The sequence below is a fragment of the Melospiza georgiana genome, chromosome 7 (genome assembly GCF_028018845.1).
Source record: "Melospiza georgiana isolate bMelGeo1 chromosome 7, bMelGeo1.pri, whole genome shotgun sequence".
In the NCBI taxonomy this organism is placed as follows: Eukaryota; Metazoa; Chordata; class Aves; order Passeriformes; family Passerellidae; genus Melospiza; species Melospiza georgiana.
The window spans coordinates 25724656-25741948 of NC_080436.1; the positions used below are offsets into that span (position 1 = coordinate 25724656).

Below are 17293 nucleotides of genomic sequence, written 5' to 3' on the forward strand. Positions count from 1 at the left end.
CCCTTTTCCAGCCAGAGGTGCATTTGTAGCCTGCAAACTTCCTCATGCCGACAGCAGAGGAGGACTGGGCATGGGCCCTACCTGGACCAGTGTGTCCCATTGTGGGGAAGCTGTGCATTTCCCCCATCTCTGGCCCTGCAGCTGGGGCTGGGCACGGGTCAGGGGCGCTTGTTGAGCATCCCCGGGGGAAGAGCACGGCGGCAGCGTGCGGGGCACGGCACGGCACGGCACGGCACAGCCCTCGCCGGCTCGGTCCGCAGAGCGGCTCGCTGCCGCTGCCGGAGAACATTCCAGGGAGGCTGGCGCGGGGCCAGCGCCGCGGGGCAGGGAAAAGGGCCTTTTATGGAAGCGTTTCTGCATTAGAATAAAATCATAATAATAATGCGCAGGGGAAGGGAGCGGGAGGAGGAGGAACCCCTGAAGAAAACAGTGAGATGGGATGGGAACAGGCTGGCAACCGGGGAGGGGAGCAGGCGCTGGGCATCGTGCTCTGGGGACCAGGATGGGATGGGATAGGGGTGCTCCAAGTGGGGTGTTTGGGGCAAATCCTTCTGTTTATGGCCCGGGGCAGGAGAGACAGAGTGGGGTGCAGTGGGTCCCCATGCTGCCATGGTAGGGGACCAGCCCCTGAGTGGTGTTTGCCATCTTGGCTCCCTCCTGGGCTGGGGCAGGGGTTGGCTTACTGCAGGTCATTGCTCCTGGTAGGATTTGTAGAGGACAAAATGCCCCGAATCTCACCCTCCCACTACTGCTGGCACCTCTGGGCCAACACAGAGCTGGAGTGCCTGTGCCCGCTGCCCCAGCACCTACGAGGCGCTGCCTCTCCCAGCCTGGCATGCTGCTGCTTGGGGTGCACACAAAACCCAAGGTTAATTGTCAGTAATTGCCGCTGGTAATTAAGGTAACAATAGCTGGGCTGTTCAGCTGGCGGCTGCAGGAGCTCACGAGGCTGGGCTGGGGTTTGTTCCAGGAGCTGCTCTTGGCACCAAGCGCCTGCCCTGCGCTGTGCCGTGCTGTGCTCGCCATGCCCACCCGGGCTGGGGCTGTCCTGGCTCCCTGGCCAAGGATGAATGGCACAGCTGCCATGGCCCTGGGCCGACTCCCACTCCCAGCCTTGACTTTGGGGTGATGCCTTTGCTCTGCCTGGGGTGGCAAGGCCATGGATGCCCCTGTCATTTCCTTGGTTGGGTGCTGTATTCCCTGTGGCATGGGTGGGGGGTGAATGCTGCATTCCATCCTCTTCCCATGCCCTGTGTTGGACAGAGTGTTCCGAGGCTAATCCTGGCTCTCTTCTGCTTCCTTGCAGGCTGTGACCCCCTGCTCCCCCAGTGTCAACTATGAGCTGGTAAGTGACACCTCCGCTGTGAGCCATGGGTGACAGCCAGGGCTCTGGGGATGCTGGAGCATCCTGCTCTGGGTGTGGGGCTTTCTCTGAGCTGGGGCTTCAGGATGTGAATCTTCCACCCTCAAAACCACATTGGTCCTGAGCTTGGGGTAAAGGTACTCCCATTTTGGTGCTGTGCCCCCCACCATTGCTGGCTGAAGGGCATCCCGCAGCTGAGCAGCAAAAGCTGGAGCAGCCTAGCTATCACAGGACTCCTGGAGCTGGAGCTTTCAGGGAAGAGGGGCCTCCAGGGTTGCTGAGAGGGACAGGCAGATAGGACGTGACCAGCTCTGGGGTCCCCTGGCCAGAGCTGGGGCGGTTTCACGCACACCCGGAGATGGCTGTACCAGATGTGCCTTTGGCTCAGGGCGCCCAAGGCCATGCATTTGAGCTCTTGTTATTGTCACCCTCTACTATTGTCTGTCCTAGGGGCCTTTAGTAATTTGCTGGGGCCAGGGCGACGCAGGCTGTTCCCACCCTGTCCTCTCTGGACACGAGGAGAACAGCTGGATGCATCATCTCCGTTCACCCTGTCCTGGGGAGGGCAGGTGGGGATACTGGGCAGACAGCCACAGCCCTTTGCCACACTGCTGCAGGCCATGGCTGAGCTCAGGGGCACCAGGGCACTGGGATGTCACCTGGAGCAGGGCCATGCCCAGCAAGGGGTTTGGAAGGATGACACGAGGGTGCTACCAGGCAGCATCTTGCCAGCAGAGCAGCTCCCCTGCCCCGTCCCCAGCCTGGTGGTGCTGTGGCAGCAGGCAGAGCAGGCACGTGGCAGCAGGGAGACTGGCATAGCCTGGGGCCACTGCAGCAGCCCTTCCTTTTTGCTCCAGATGTGTGCCAAGGCTTGCTGGGGCAGGCGCGGGGAGAGGAGGCCCTGGCAGGGTTTCAGCTCAGGCTCAGCAGCCTGGCAGTGCCGCAGTATCTGTGCCTCACACGGGGCCCTGGGCTGGGCAGGGGTCTCACCTGGAAAGTGAGTGTGGGGGACGACCACCTGCAGGCTCTGAGGGCAGTGTGAGAGCCCAAGTGAGCAGGGCATGGGGTAGGAGTGGAACATGCTGCCTGCTCTGGGGCCTCATGGTGGTTATCTGCCCTGGGTTTAATCTCTGCCTGCACCCCTCACCCCTGCCAACCTCCTTGGGCACTTATCGACAGCAAAAATATGTTGGCTTCGAGCTGGGACCGTTACTGTGGCTTTGGGAGGAAGTTGAAAGGGTTTGCCCTGCCTCGTGGATGGAAATGTCTGCTCTGGCCCTGCTGCCAAGAGTAGAGCAGCCTGGTTTTGGGGGTGACCTTCAACCTCCTGGTCCCAAGGCTCCCATCTGGGGACCCGCTCAGCTGGGTCCTTTTGCTGTGCCACCCCCAGGTACCACAACCACCATTCCCAGACAGAGGTATCTGTCTCCTGCTTCCTATTTTTGGGGTCCAGACACTTTCCCCCACCCCAGGAAGTTAATTCCTGTCCCCAGCCTCCTTTCAGAGCTCTCTCCAGTGGCATGTTACCAAATTTCCCCCTGTTTTGAGCATCTCAGACCCTGGCTCTGCTCCCACTGGGGTCTTTCACTGGCCAGGTGGGATCAGGCTTATCTTGGGAGCCAGTTGCCAGGCTGGGTGTGGGACTGCACTGGGCTTGCCCTGTTGTTCCCAGCTATAGGGTCTGACCATGCAGAATCCATCTGGAATCCCAGAGATGTGGGGGGCACCAGATGCCCATCCTGGAACAAGCTCAGGGTTTAGCCAAATGCTTCCCATTGGCAACAGTGGTCAGTGCCAGTGGTGATGGCTGAGAGGCAGGATGGCAGCATCCTTGGTACTTGAGTATCCCAGCTCTGCACTGGGTTTTGGGGGATTCCCAGCCTTTAGGAAGAGAGGACATGTTGGCAGGCAGGGAAGGGAACGGAACTGTGCTGCATTTCCTAGGAAGCACCAGAAATAGCCAGGGGGAACTTTTGACCCTGGCCCTGCTCTGTGTGTGTGTCTCTCTCTCAATCTCTTATCTCTCGCTTGCCTTTTTCTCACCTTCTCTTTGCTCCTGTCTGCAGCCATCCCTGGGGGAGAGCATCACCAAGCAGGTAGAAGTTCTGGTAAGTGCAATCAGTCATGGTGGCTGATCACTGCCTTAAGACCTCTTGGGGTCACTTGTACCTGTCCCGTTGCTGCAAACACTCCCTGCAGCCAAAATCCCTCAGCCTGGGATGCTCCTGTAGTTTCCCAGTGTACCTGGGACCCTGAAGTCCTCTCTCCCAGCCAGCCAAGGTGATGGTGGCCATGCCAAAGGCCAAGTGAGATGCCCAGGGTTGGTGCAGAGGCGGTGGTGGAGCCCAGCATACTGGGGGCTGAGGCTTTCACTGCAAAGCTGACTTTCCTGTCGTGGAGCTGGGGATCTGTTATTTAATCTGTGGACATGAAATTGCTAAGACAGTGTAGACAAATGCACTGCCAAAGTCAACGAGGACAGCTTCCCCCCCGCCTGCAGCCAGCTTGCTGGCCTCCCTGAGTGTTGGGGCTGGGACCCCAAGGGATGGAGGCATGCTGCTTCCCGTGAGGAAGAAGATGAAAGCCTTCCTCACCTGAGATCTGGCTTTGCCTAATCCCTTTGGTTGTCCAGGACATGTTTCCAGCCCTGAGAAAGAGCATCCTCAGGAAAATCCAGTTAGATGTCTCCTTTGCTGTCTTTGCTGTCTTTGCTGTCTTTGCTGTCTTTCAGGGAAGTTTCTTGATATTTCTGAAGCCTTTCTTGTGCCTTTCTTTACCCTTTCCAAGCAGAGGGGACCTTCAGGTTTTGGGTGCTGCCAGGAGCCTGGGGACATGCCAAGCTAGCTTGGGACTGGAAGGCGCATTCTTGATGGGGTTGGCAGAGGGATCTTCAACCCAAGTGGACTGGGACCAGCCCGTCCTATGCTGGGCTGGGCTGGGTTATACTGGTTTGGCTGGAGTCTCTCTCCACAGGGGACGTTGGCAAGGTCTGCCAGCCCAGTGGCAGGCAGGAGTGTTTAATAACAGGAGCACAGCTCCTATCAGCTGATTGCAGGCTGACTCTTGCTCGTGCAGGGCTGGCGGCAGGGACGCAGCGCGGCTGCGGCTGGGGGTGGGGAGCATGGCAGAGCCCGGGGAGCAGGGCACAGCCCGGGGGCTCTCGCTGGGACAGGGCACACTGCAGGGCCCTGGCTGTGTCACCCGCTCTCCCGGCTCTGGAGGGTGCCAGGAGTGGACCTGCCATGGCGTGGAAATGGATTAGCAAAGGGCTCACTGCTATCCAGGTATGGGGAGGGACAGGGACTCTGGTGTCCCCACCTTGCTTGCCCTCCTGTGTCTCAGTTTACCCATGTGGGAGCTGGGGGTGATTCCTGGTTTCCCCATGTCAGCTGTCTGTTGGGAAAGGCTGTGGTTTTGGGAAGCTGCTGCAGTGGGATGGGGTGACATTGACTGAGGGGGCTCCCCTGGCTGGGGGGTGTGGGACCCCAGAGATCTCTGTTATGGATGTTTGAGGCACTGCAGAAGCCATGGTGGGGATCCCATCCTGATCACTGGTGGGTGATGCAGGGATGAGCCCATATTCAGGTTCAGGCTTGTTCCACACACCTTGGCTCTCCCAGGAAAGATTTTACCTTTCTTTTTGTTGCATTTTAACTCCTTATTTGCCCTCAGCAATGCTGGGGATTTCCTGCTGTGAGCAGGCAATATGGGACACCCTGAGGAAATACTGGAGAGGGAATTGTTACTGCTGTTCAAGCACCTCTGGGCACTGAGGCAAAGCTGCTGCCTTCTGGAACTGCTTTGGCTGGGAGGGGTGACATTTTGCCCAGGCCCCAGGGTTGCTGAGCCTGGCTCTGCTCTGCAGGATAACCTGACCTTGAGAGGGGCATGCAGGGCTGGTGGAGGGTGACACTGGCTGTCCATGGGAGCAGCTCTGGGACTGTGCTGGGTGGGCAGGAGGTGGCAGGTGAAGGATGTCAGGGAAACTGCTCTCCCACCTCGTGCTGTGCCCTTTGGTGTGCTGGTTGGGGGATGCTGCAGCCCTGAGGAGAGTAGCAGCAGTCTTGCAGCTCTGGGAACCAATGGGGCATCCCAGGAATCAGCTGAAGGATGTATCTCTTATTCCTGATCCTTCCAGGCGTGTTGCCTGCGTGAGATGAGTCTTTAAATGACTTCTGCTTATTAGCTGGAGATACTAAAACTAATGAGGTGCGAGTGTGTTTTTCCTCAGCGGCTTTTTTTGGAAACCCTGCTTTGTTTTTCGGCTGAGGTCACAAAGTCACAGAACAAGCCGGCTGCAGATGAAATTTTCGAGGCCGGAGAACATGCATAAATAGAAGTTTCCTGCTCCAAGAGCTCAAACATTTCCTCCAGGCGTTTGGCTTGGTGGAGCTGGGGCCAAAGCAAACTGTCGTGCCTGGCTGGCTCCTTGAGGCTCTTGGGCAGCGAACCTGCCCCTGCTCCAGGCAGGGCCAAAGCATCTCTGTCCCACCAGGTGTGCCCGCAGCCTGATGGACACAAGAGGGACTTGTGACATGCCTGAGACTATGTCCACCTGCTCAGCATCCTCCAAAAAGCTCCTCTGGGACCCTTTGGCAAGGCACTGGCCCCACAGTGCGCATGCTAGCTGGTCCCAGCAGCACTGGGGTTGTGAGAGTTGGGTTTTGCATGTGGGATGTGTCAAGCTGCTTGTGCTATTGGGATGCTTAGTGGGATACGGAGACAGTGATATTTTGGGGGTGTTAGGATGCTCAGTGCAGTGTGATGGAGGTGGGATGCTTTGGCAGCAACATCACACTCAGGTCTAGCAAGACCCCTGTGCTGGCTGTGGCTGGGTCATGGCAGTAACTTGCTTTTCCTCTCTGGCTCTTTAGGATGCCACAAAATCCCCCAGGAGTGGGCAGTCACGCTGCAAAACATCCAGGTACTTGCCTCAGTTTCCCCTTCTGATGACTGTCTCTGCTCTGCCTGAAGCTCGCTCCCACTGAGACCTGCTTCTCCAGAGGTGCTATACCTGGGAGGTGCTCCAGTGAAGAATACACAGGAGTTATGACCCACCATCCCCAGCCTGGGGATGGATACCCCAAGAGGACTGGGAGCAGGGGACAGGCTGCAGGCAGCTGTATCCCAGCCCATGTGTCCCAGCCTGTCTGGCAGGGTGAGGAAGGGTCCCTGTGTCCCTTCCCTGTGCCTTGACAGTGGTCCCCTTCCTCTCCCAGAAGCATGAGCCTGACTGCAGCCATGGAGAGCAGTTGTGAGCTGGACCTGGTGTACATCACGGAGCGCATCATCGCTGTCTCCTACCCCAGCGCAGCCGAGGAGCAGAGCTACGCCAGCAACCTCCGTGAAGTGGCCCACATGCTCAAGTCCAAGCATGGCAACAACTACGTGGTGAGGGGCACAGCCAGGTCCCTGCCAGGCTGCTGGAGGGGCTGGGGTGCTCAGCTGCTGGGGCTGGGCACTTGCAGGGGACGGATACTGCATCCTTGTCTCCATGTGGGCTCTGTTGAGGGAGGGTCTTTGCACTGTGCTGGATAGATTTTTTTTCTTCATGGAAGATTACCAGTCCCTTTCAGACCTCCTGGGTGTTTTTGGTCATTGTGTTGCCGTGTGGCAAAATGTTACTCAGGGTAATGTGTCTGGGGAAGCCTCTCACAGCAGGATTTGGGAAGGCTTTGGGGCGAGGGAGAGGTGAGGTGGCAGCAAGGAAGATGTCTTCTCACTCTGTTTTTCGTCTTCCCTAAAGCTTTTCAACCTCTCTGAGCGGAGACGTGATATCAACAAACTTCACCCCAAGGTGGGTCACAGCTGTGAGAAGCAGGGAGGTCTCAGGGGCCTCAGGGCAGGCCTGTCTGCAGGACCAGCTCCCTGCTACAAGATGTTTTGGGGAGAAACATCCATCCTATTCTGTCCAGCTGGAAAAAACCCTGGGAAAAGCACTGAGACTTCACACTGTGTTTGTGGTAGTTCAGCTTGGCTCCCATTACCCTCCCAGCCCCCCTTCTCAGCCCAAAACTGGCTGTTTGGAATCTCCTGGAGACCTCCCTAAGGCATTGTCCTCATCCCTCTGATAGTGGGGGAGCCCTCAGGAGCTGAGCCAAGTAACCTGGGGTGAGGGGCCTGAGATCTGGGACCACGGTGGCCTCCCTGGGCAGTGGGGTGCAGGGTTGGGGATGGTAGGGTGCATGTCAGAGCAGCACAGTAATGCCTACCCTGTGTACAGGCTTTGCCCACTGGCAGGCTGGGAACTCCACGGGGGCGTGCCTGTGACCCCAGGCTGTTTGTTCCGCTGTTCAGGTGCTGGATTTTGGATGGCCTGACATGCACACCCCTGCGCTGGAGAAGATCTGCAGCATTTGCAAAGCCATGGACACGTGGCTCAACACAGCATCGCACAACGTGGTGGTGCTGCACAACAAGGTGGGCAGGACCTGTCATGGGGCACAGCAGTGGTGCACTGGGGCTCTGTGGGGCTGCAGGGATTGGGCTGAGCAGCCTCAGAGGCTGAGAGATGTGGAGAGTGTGGTGGTTTGTGGTTTGGGGTGTGGGTAGCTGTCAGCACATATGTGTAGATTGGTGTGTGTCTAATAAGGGTTGGGGCATCTGTGGGCTGGTGTATGCTTGGAGGGATGAGTGTGTGCCTCTGTAAGATGTCTGTGCCTGGGTGCTCACAGGCCCTGCTGCCCCCGTGACACCCCTTGTGCTGTGTGCCTGCAGGGGAACCGTGGCCGGCTGGGGGTGGTGGTGGCTGCCTACATGCACTACAGCAACATCTCAGCCAGGTGAGAGAGACGTGAGGTCCTGGGGTGGCCCTGGGGCTCACTGGTGACCTCCATCCCAGTGATGCTGGGGTGCTGGTGCCAATTGTTTCCTTCAGCCACATCTGCCCTTTCATGCCCACACAGTGCTGACCAGGCTCTGGACAGGTTTGCCATGAAACGTTTCTATGAGGACAAGGTGGTGCCCGTGGGACAGCCATCCCAGAAGAGGTGGGTCCTGGCACACTGGGTTTTTCCCCATAGGGTGGTGTGATGCAGGGCTCCAAGGTGGTTATTCCTCTGTGGGTTCTGCTCCTGAGCTGCCTGTCTGCCCTCCAGGTACATCCATTACTTCAGTGGGCTCCTCTCTGGCAGCATCAAGATGAACAACAAGCCCCTGTTCCTCCACCACGTCATCATGCACGGCATCCCCAACTTTGAGTCAAAAGGCGGTAGGTGCCCCCAGCTGCTTCCCCAGCCTGCCTGCTCCCACACCATCATCCCACATTGCCTGGCCAGCCTTGTCCTCCTTGGGGGATATTTTCCACCATTTCCTTGGCAATTTGAATTTCCCTTTTCCTCCCAGACACTGTTCACTCGTAATAGCAGGGTGCTACCCCTTTCTGGCAGAGATGCCTTCAGAGGATGCCCTCCCGATGCTGGGCACTAACATGAGCTGTGGGATGGCAATGTTTTTCTGACAGCTTTTCCAAGGTTGGCTCCAGACTAGGGATTGGGATGCAGTACCCTGTCTGGTGCTGGTACCTCACCCAGATCATCATCCCACGCCTATCCCCAGCCCAGCAGTTGCCCAAGGTCCTGCAGGACCCAAACTGTGAGGGTTTTGCCCTTTCTCAGCTCATCCACAGCATCCTTTCTGCCCATTGCAGATGTTGCCCTTGCTCGGTGCGGGCTGGCTGGGGCAGGGAGCGGCTGTTTGCTTTGGCTGCCTCCCTGTTTGGATTTCTCCCCCGTGACTAATCCCTCCCCTGGCCCCTCCGCCCAGCCGGCTAACAGCAGTGTGCCTTTTCTCCCCGCCTTGATGTCTTCCAGGTTGTCGGCCCTTTCTGAAAATCTACCAGGCCATGCAGCCCGTCTACACCTCGGGGATCTAGTAACTATCTCCTCTCCATGGGGCTTTCCTCCTGCCCAGCGTGGGGGGCATGGCAAGCGGGGGAGGATGGAGGGGATCAAGGACAAATCCCCTGTGCTCTTGTGCTCTGTGCTTAGTCCGTTTGGGGGACAAGTTAAAAAACGAGCTTCCTCTTTTTTGGAGGTGTTAACTGGGTCCAAACTGGACCCTTGTGCTGAGAGGGCTGTAGTGACTGCGTGTATCAGCAGAGGGAGCCTGGGGCTGCCGGAGCCTGGGGCTGGGTGTCCCCGGAGGGAGGGGGGAAAGGGACGGCGACGTCTGGGAGACGAAGGCACCCTGGGAGATGAAGGCATTTCTTCTCTCCCTGCTTACAGAACTGCTCTTCCTGCCTGGATTAGTCCTCGCGGATCACAGAGTGTTCTTAGTTGGAAGGGACCCACAAGGATCGTTGAGTCAAACTCTTAAGTAAAAGGCCCATATGGGGATTGAACCCACAACCTTGGTGTAATTAGCACCATGCTCTGAGCAGCTGAGCTAATATCCTTTCTTTCTCCAAAAAAAAGATTTCCCCCTTGTTTTAATCTCCCCACAATTTTTTTTCTGATGCTGATCCTGGGAGCAGGCACTGGCAGAAGGAAGGCAGGAGTTGATTTCTCCAGCCTCCAAGACTCTGCCAGTGCCACATGCCAGTCTGGGTGGGACCCCTGGCTCCTGGTCTCCCTGGAGAGACCAGAGCACCTCACCTCTGGGATATTCCCATCTCAACCCCCAGGACCAGGATCTCACTTCTATACAGCCATGGGTCCCCGTTAGCTGAGATTTACTGCCATCCCAGCCTTGCCTTTCAGCTTTTAATAGACTGTTTATGGGATGCCTGTAATAAACTCCAGGTTTATCTTGCCTGTGAAATCCTACTCCTTTCTTCCCTTGTTCCTCGCTGCTGACGCCACCGCCCGTCGGCAGCCTGTCGGCCGTGCACCAGGAGGGGAGGGCTTCCCGCAGGGAAACTGAGGCAGGGAGAAGAGTCTAACCAGAGATTTCTCCCTCTGTGTCCTAAGCCCCAGTTGAGCCGTGGGAGCCAGGTGGATGCTGATAGCCCAGCCTCGGCACTTGGAACCTGGGCAAACCCTTCCACCCAGCAGTTTTTGCACCCTTGCTGAGCTGTGCCTCAGTTTCCCCTTCCCGTCCTCCTTCCACTGGGAATGGGTGCTCCTTTAGGTGGTGGATGGGACCCCCCTCAGTCACAGGGAAGGCAAGCTTTGTGCTTTGCACCTTTTCTGCCTGGATTTGGGTGGAGGGGCTGGTTGAGGTGGTGCTGGGAGTTTTCTGGAGAAGGGTCTCTGCACCTCAGCTCACATCCTCCTGCTGTTCCTCTCTGCAGCAATGTGCAAGGAGACAGCCAGACGGGCATCTGCATCACCATTGAGCCTGGCTTGCTGCTCAAGGGCGATATCTTGGTAAGGATCCTCAGCTCAGCTCCTGATGTAGGAAGCGAGGGTTGTGTGCTTGCCTTGCCTCAGGACCCCCAGATTCCCCCTTGCCCAGATCTGGGGGCTCATCCTGATGGCCCATCCCTGTTTCCCTCTGCAGCTGAAGTGCTACCACAAGAAGTTTCGCAGCCCTACCCGTGACGTGATTTTCCGTGTGCAGTTCCACACGTGTGCTGTGCATGATCTTGATGTCGTCTTTGGCAAGGAGGACCTGGATGAGGCCTTCAGAGGTAACTGCCCTGGCTCTTCCCTTCTCCAAACTCCCTCATCCTCCTGCCCCTGGAACTGTGGTATCATCATGGGGACATCTGGGCACCCATCCCAGATCCACCCCCGCCAAAACAGGGCACCCCTGCTCCATCTGCAGGGTGTGGTGCTGCTTGGGAAGTGGTGGCACCGTCATCCCTTTCAGTGCCAAAATCATCACTGCTGCAGAGGGGCTGCCTCGGGTTGTTCTGGGGCTAAGATGCACTGCCCCATGCAGGGATATCCCCTAGCAGCTCCCAGCCTCAAGCTGGTCCTCAAGCAGGCGTGTTTGGGGTGGATGGCTGCTAATGGAGCTATGGATGGAAATAATTTGTCTCTTTATTCTGCTCTCTCCTTGCCAGATGACCGCTTCCCTGAGTATGGGAAGGTGGAGTTTGTGTTCTCCTATGGCCCTGAGAAGATCCAAGGTATGGCTGGCTCAGTGCCATGGGGGCTTGGAGGTGGATGCTGTCTCCTTTCCTTCTCCTCAGCTGTATCCCCTGCTCCCTCCCTTGTGACTTCCACCTGCCCACTGCAGTCCCTTTGTCACCAGGGTAGGGTGAGGCATCCAGGGAGTTAGGCTGATCTAGCAGCACCTGTGGATGCCCTGTCTCTCTCACTCTCTTCCCCAGGAGGCTGCTCTCCAAAGCCTTTGGTGGCCCAGGAGAGATGGAAGGAATGTTTGGGAATGAAGGGCTCCCTTGCTCAGAAAGCCCAGACCCATGCACACTCACTGCCAGTCTGTGTGCTGGTCTCTAGGCAATCCCAAAAGCCCCAGGCAGTCTTGTACACCTCGTTTGTGAGTCTCAGTGTACATCTTGTGATCATCCATCTCTTGGTGCTGCCTTTCCTACAGGAGCCTCCTGCCTTGCCCTATGGCTCCTGCACTTCTTTCCTTGTATGCACTTTTCTCCACCTATTCCCTCATCCCATCCTTGCTGGTTCCATTGTCATCATACCTGACCATCCTGCCTCTTTCCAGGCATGGAGCACCTGGAGAACGGGCCCAGTGTTTCTGTGGACTACAACACGTCTGACCCACTCATCCGGTGGGACTCCTACGAGAACTTCAACATCCAGCGTGAGGAAAGTGCAGAGGGGGCCTGGGCTGAGCCACCCCTGCCCAGCAAGCACCTGGAGAAAGGTTAGGGCTCGCAAGGTGGTCGGCCAAAGTGTCCACATGGAAATATCCCCTACCGCAAGACAGGGGACACTGCTGGGCAGTGGGAGCTGCTGATGGGAGCAGTGTGGCCATGGGATGGGAGAGCAAGATCTCATGGACTTTGCCTTCTGCCACAGTGCCAGAGAGCTTAGGCTCTTCTTTGCAACACTTAGCTGTCAAAGTGCTGTTTGCACACGCAGAGTTCAGCCCTAGTTTATGTCCCAGAGCTTTAAGAAATCCAAACCCCATGTCTGCAGAACCATTAGTTATCCCACCTGCAAGCATGGCAGGATGTAGATGTACCTTAGTTGCCCCAAGGGGATGAGGATGTCTTACTGGCCTTTGAGAGCCTGCTGCGTCTCTCAGAGCTGGGATAAGCCCTTTGAGCACCCATTGTGTTGCAGCAAGTTGCCTGCTGTCACCCACTTGGCAGGAATGGGCAGTACTTGTGTGTCGAAGGGTGGTGGGCCCCTGTCCTGGAGGCAAGGCCACCCGTGGCCAAGCAGATGCCTGGCTTTCCTGGCCAGATCTGGAGAGGCGTCCCTGGAGCAGGGACAGCTGCAGTCCCTGATGTCCCTGAAGGTCACCAGCTGCTTTGAGTGGGAGCAGTGGATGGCGGTGCTCGCAGTGGGGGCTCTGGGTGCCTGGGGCGGTGAGAGTGTCTGTGCTATGGTGGTCACATGGAGCCAGACCTGGGGCGGCTCTGTGGAGCTGGCACGGGCACTTGCCTTGGCACAGGGCAGTAAACAGGCAACTCGTGATGTGCAGGCTCAGCTGTGGGCTATGTGCAGCCTGGGGAGCTGTGGGTCCAGCCTCAATCCAGCAAGACTGCCTGGCAGTCCCCTCCTGCCTGCAGAGACCTGGGTGCCTCATTGGATGTGTTCCCCTCTGGACCCTGGGCCAAAGTTTCTGCACCCCATCCCCTCACAGGGCTGCAGGGGTACCCCAGGACTCATCTCTGTACTCTTGTGGGGGTCTTGGTGAATACTGGGGCTGCAGAAGTACCCCAGGGCTCCCCTCCATTCCCCCTTAGGGGTCTTAGCGGGTGTCAGGGCTGTGGAGGTCCCTCCATGCACCGACTGGGCTGTCCTCTGTGCCGGGAAGGGTGGCAATAGGGAGTGAGGGCACCTTGAATTTGTAAACACTGTCCCAGTTTGGAGATGATCCGGGACTGTGCAAGGGTGAAGCTGCAGGCAGAAGGCTGCCCTCTGACCCATGCCAGCAGAAGCAGCTGCAAGAAGCCCATCTATAAGGGGTCTTTCCAGCTGTCCCATGGGGCACTTTGAGCATTCGTGGTGGGAGTCGGCGTGGGCTCGAGGGGCTCCCATCTTTCTCCCTCTCTGTTGTCACTTCTCCTCTTTTCCAGCCTGTCCCAAGCCGGGATGGGGACTCTGGTGTCTGGTTGTGCAGGGGGGGGTCCCTGTTTATGGTCGTTCTTGCCTTATTTGGTCAGGGAATTGCGCGCCACATTTTTGGCACCACCAGGCGTGAGCAAGCGGCGTCCGGGGGCGGAGGGGGGTGAGGTTGGCACCAGGACCCACGCCGGGCTGGGATCAGCCGCTGCTCCTTGTCCCCGCCACTGCCCGTCCTGCCACCCGCCGAGGGGACGCCGCTGCAGCCCGGGCCCACGGGATCGGGATCGCCTGCCGCACGGTGACGGTGACGGTGGGTTCCCCACGCCGCCTCTCTGCTGGCCGCAGCCGCTCTCACTGCAGGTGGATGCCCTTTCTGCAGCAGCTTTGTCTCAGCACGGAGCACCCATAAGGGCTGGGGGGTGCCTCCCAGGGTGGGCTGGTGCTGTGGACCCCAGAGCTGGAGGGACAGGCGGGTGGCTGGGGATGGTGCCTGTCCTGGCGTTCCCCTCACCTCTGCTGCGCTTGTCGGGGGGGACTTGGAGAAGGGGAATCTCATTTGCAGTGGAGTCATCGGTTGATTGAGTTCTTCCAGAGCAGGGTGCATGAGAGGGGGAGCTGTACCATCACATCTTGCTCTCTGGCTGAGGGGACACAGCTGGATTCAACAGGCTCTCTGTGAGCCACTTCTATGGGTCAGGCTGGCCCCATCAGTGAACTCACTCTCCTGCTTTACTCAGGCAGGGCGTCTCCTGCCCACCATGTTTGGTCCCTAGGGAGAGTGGGATGCCCCACAGCCTGTCCTTCCACCCCTCAGCCATGTCTGTACAGCCTGGGGAAGGCAAGTGCTCTGCCTGCCCTCCTTCCTCCTCCTTGAAGGGGCTTTGGGGTCAGTGGTGGCTGCTTGGCAGGTTCTTGCTGCAGTCCCCATGGCCATTGACTGGCTGAGTGTGTTTGAAGGCTGAAGGGAGGTGATGGCATGCTTCATCCTCTGGCTGATTTTGCAGTTGCCAGCACTGTGGTAGCTCTCCTTGGGGTGTCAAGCTGGCTCCAGAGAGGTAGGAGGAGGCTGGCAGCGGGATGTGGCACTGCTGGGCTTGCAGCTGGTTGGAGGATCACTGCAGAGAAATTTTGGGGTACTGTAGATGCTGTAACTCTATCTGGAGATAATTTATGTCCTGGTTTGGTTTTGCTGAGAAAACCAGTGCTGATAGAGAACAGGGTGCTGAGGCTGGCATGGAGTCAGTGGACAGGTTGTCCTCAAGGTCTGGATGTGTGACTGTTTTGGGGGAACCCCAAGCTCTGCCATCCTGGGGTGGTGTGAGAAAATGTGAAATGGTTACAGCAGCCCCCTGTAATCACTGGTTCTTGGACCCACCCTGGGATGGCACTGCCTGCCCTGTCTCTTTACCAGGCTGGGAAGAGAGTGACCAGGGCCTGGCCAAATCCAACATCTGCGAGAGAGTTGGTAATTCCCCACCTGAGTCATGGTTCTGGCATAGGGCTCCCCTGCAGCTCATCCCTGTCTTCCCACACATCCCCACTCGCAGGGCAGAGCTGGCTGGGGTGGGGACTGGGATGAGCATCCCACCCTTCCAATGAGGAGAGGTCACATCAGAGCCTGAACCACATGTGGCAAAGGTCAGGGGGTCCTGGAGCCCCACAAATGGAGCTGGATGCTGATCCTGTGCTTTTCCATGCAGGAGAAAGCCCCTCGATGGGGATGCTGTCATCTGTTTGTTCCCCCAGGAGGGTCAGCATCTCATGGGGTACACCTTTCCTGGTGGGGTTAAATCCTGCCCCACTTGTCAGGAGGGGCTGAGGCTGCCCAGGAGGGCAGGCCAGGCTGTGCAGAGGTGGAGAGCCAAATGGTCCAGGCCAGAGCTGTTAAATCCATTGCTGGAGCTGCTGGCAGGCTGCTGCTCTCCCCCGGTACTGGATCGGTCCCTAGGCCAGGCTTGGTGGGGAGGGGGGCTGCTGGCTCTCCTCTTGCCTTCACCAGCTGACTAAAGCTGAAGGAATTCACTTGCCCTTCCTTATTCTGCACCTCTCCACTGCTCTCTGCTCCATCTGCTGCAAGGTAAGGGTGTGTTGAGGTGGGCATTTTGGGGGGCAGTCCCATCTGCATGGGCTGGATGGGAATTCACAGGGAGTGTCCCCCTTGCTTCTGATTATTCCCCGTGGGTTAAATGTTGGAGCATCTACAGGCTTGGGTAGACATTTCAGCTGCAGTGTGGCTATTCCCAGGGCAGGATCTGTCCTCTGACCTGGTATTTGGGGTTGTCATGTAGGGTGGGGGGTGGGGGTTGTTCCCACTGGGACCAGGAACCAGGCAGGGCTGGGATGCAGGGAAAGAGAGACTAACTGGTAGAAACTCCTTCTCTTCCCCCTTTAAACTGTCTTTGAAGTCGAAACTTGTAGCAGTTCTGTGCTTAGGGCTGAGGTTGTCCCATGGCAGGAGAGGGGAGCTCTGTCTGTGTCCTCCTGCAGCCGAGACAGCCAGGACAGAAAATAAGCAGGAGGTTTTGGAAGGACGCAGGCTTGGCGTGTGGGAGCATCTGGGAGCAAACAGGGCTGTGAGTCAGGGGGCCGGCTGGAAACACTGCTCTCATCCCCTGCCGTCATCCATGGGGGTGTGGGAAACGCGGGTTGGGGGATTAGAGAGAGGGAGCCTCACGTTTTGCTGAGTTTATTGGATCAATTGAGGAGTGGAGTCCTGAGCATGGGTTCAGGCAGGGGCCTGGGTGTGGGGTGGGCTTGCTGTCACCTGGACGAGCAAATTGTGAGCACCATTCCCGCACGGATTTTGCTTGGGGTGGAGCAGTTTGGTCTCAGAGAGCTCTGGAGTGGATAGGATCATGGCATTCCTCCTGTCCCAGAGCAGGGCAGTATGTACATCCCAAAAACAGGGCTGGAATGTCCGTGCTATGCCCGTGGTGCTGGCAGAGCAGGCAAGGGGATTGTGAAAATGGGTCGGCAGGGTCGGTGGCTGGTTTCCACCCCTCTTTAGCTGTGTAGTTATTTCAGATGGAGAAACTCAAGTCTCCAGCAAGACGCTTGAATTTGCAGCCCCGTCTGGGTTTCAGCATCATGTGTGGCTTGGAAGGACATCCCCACCCTGAATGTGTCGCTGCTCTTTGGGGACAGGTGTGGTGCGTGCACACAGCGGCTGGGCAGGGCTGGGTGTCCCAAATGAGGGGCTCACCCAGCGGGGTGATGCTCAGTGGACGGTGCAGGGTGGGCAGGCTGTCCAGCTGTCCGGCTGTCTGTCCTGCCTAGGAAACAGTTAACGCGGCGGAGCCCTGCCTGTGGAGGAAGTAGTTAATATTCATAGCTGGAAGCTGTCTATCTGGCTGTCCTCCCTCCATGGCTCCCACCCTCTCCGCACCTCACTGAGGTTAACTCGGGCTGGGGCTGGAGCTTGGGCGGCCCCGCCGCCCTCCCCGCGCCGCTCCCCTTCCCCTCCCGCTCCTCCCTGTGGTCCCTGTGTGGTCCGGGGCGGAGGGGAGCACGGCCGCACCTCCTCGCCTCCATCCCATCTCCGGCCTCTCCCACCTTCGGCTCCTCCATCCTCTCCTCCAGCTGCCCGTGTCCCGGGGTTCCCCGCATCCCGCCCCTCCGGGCGCCCCGCCGCCGGCCCGGTACCCCTCTGGCGGCCCCGCGGGACACGGCGCTGGAAGGGAACAGCTCCCTCCGCCAGAGGGAAAGCAGAGCCAAAGGGACAAACGCCAGCCCGAGCCAGCTCCAGGCCGTCGGCTCCTGTCCTGGACGGACACACGGGGCTGGCTGTGGACGCCGTTGGAGCTGCCACCACACCGGGTGCCCCTGG

The 17293-nt window shown here is 58.2% G+C and overlaps 1 protein-coding gene across 12 annotated transcripts in view; it reads left to right on the forward strand.

Annotated features, from left to right (window-relative positions):
- TNS1 (tensin 1) overlaps positions 1 to 17293 on the forward strand; it is a 67474-nt gene that overhangs the window by 21073 nt on the left and 29108 nt on the right. For 8 of the 12 annotated variants that reach the window (XM_058028560.1, XM_058028564.1, XM_058028557.1 and 5 more), the window contains 14 exons: positions 1307 to 1345; positions 3430 to 3471; positions 6238 to 6287; positions 6583 to 6754; positions 7110 to 7160; positions 7661 to 7783; positions 8081 to 8145; positions 8269 to 8352; positions 8461 to 8573; positions 9175 to 9235; positions 10596 to 10671; positions 10805 to 10934; positions 11313 to 11378; positions 11933 to 12094. In XM_058028560.1, coding sequence (XP_057884543.1) covers positions 1307 to 1345; positions 3430 to 3471; positions 6238 to 6287; positions 6583 to 6754; positions 7110 to 7160; positions 7661 to 7783; positions 8081 to 8145; positions 8269 to 8352; positions 8461 to 8573; positions 9175 to 9235; positions 10596 to 10671; positions 10805 to 10934; positions 11313 to 11378; positions 11933 to 12094 — 1234 coding nt within the window. The remainder of the gene's footprint in view (positions 1 to 1306; positions 1346 to 3429; positions 3472 to 6237; positions 6288 to 6582; positions 6755 to 7109; positions 7161 to 7660; positions 7784 to 8080; positions 8146 to 8268; positions 8353 to 8460; positions 8574 to 9174; positions 9236 to 10595; positions 10672 to 10804; positions 10935 to 11312; positions 11379 to 11932; positions 12095 to 17293) is intronic. The other 4 variants (XM_058028561.1, XM_058028568.1, XM_058028569.1 and 1 more) reach the window with 2 other exon arrangements.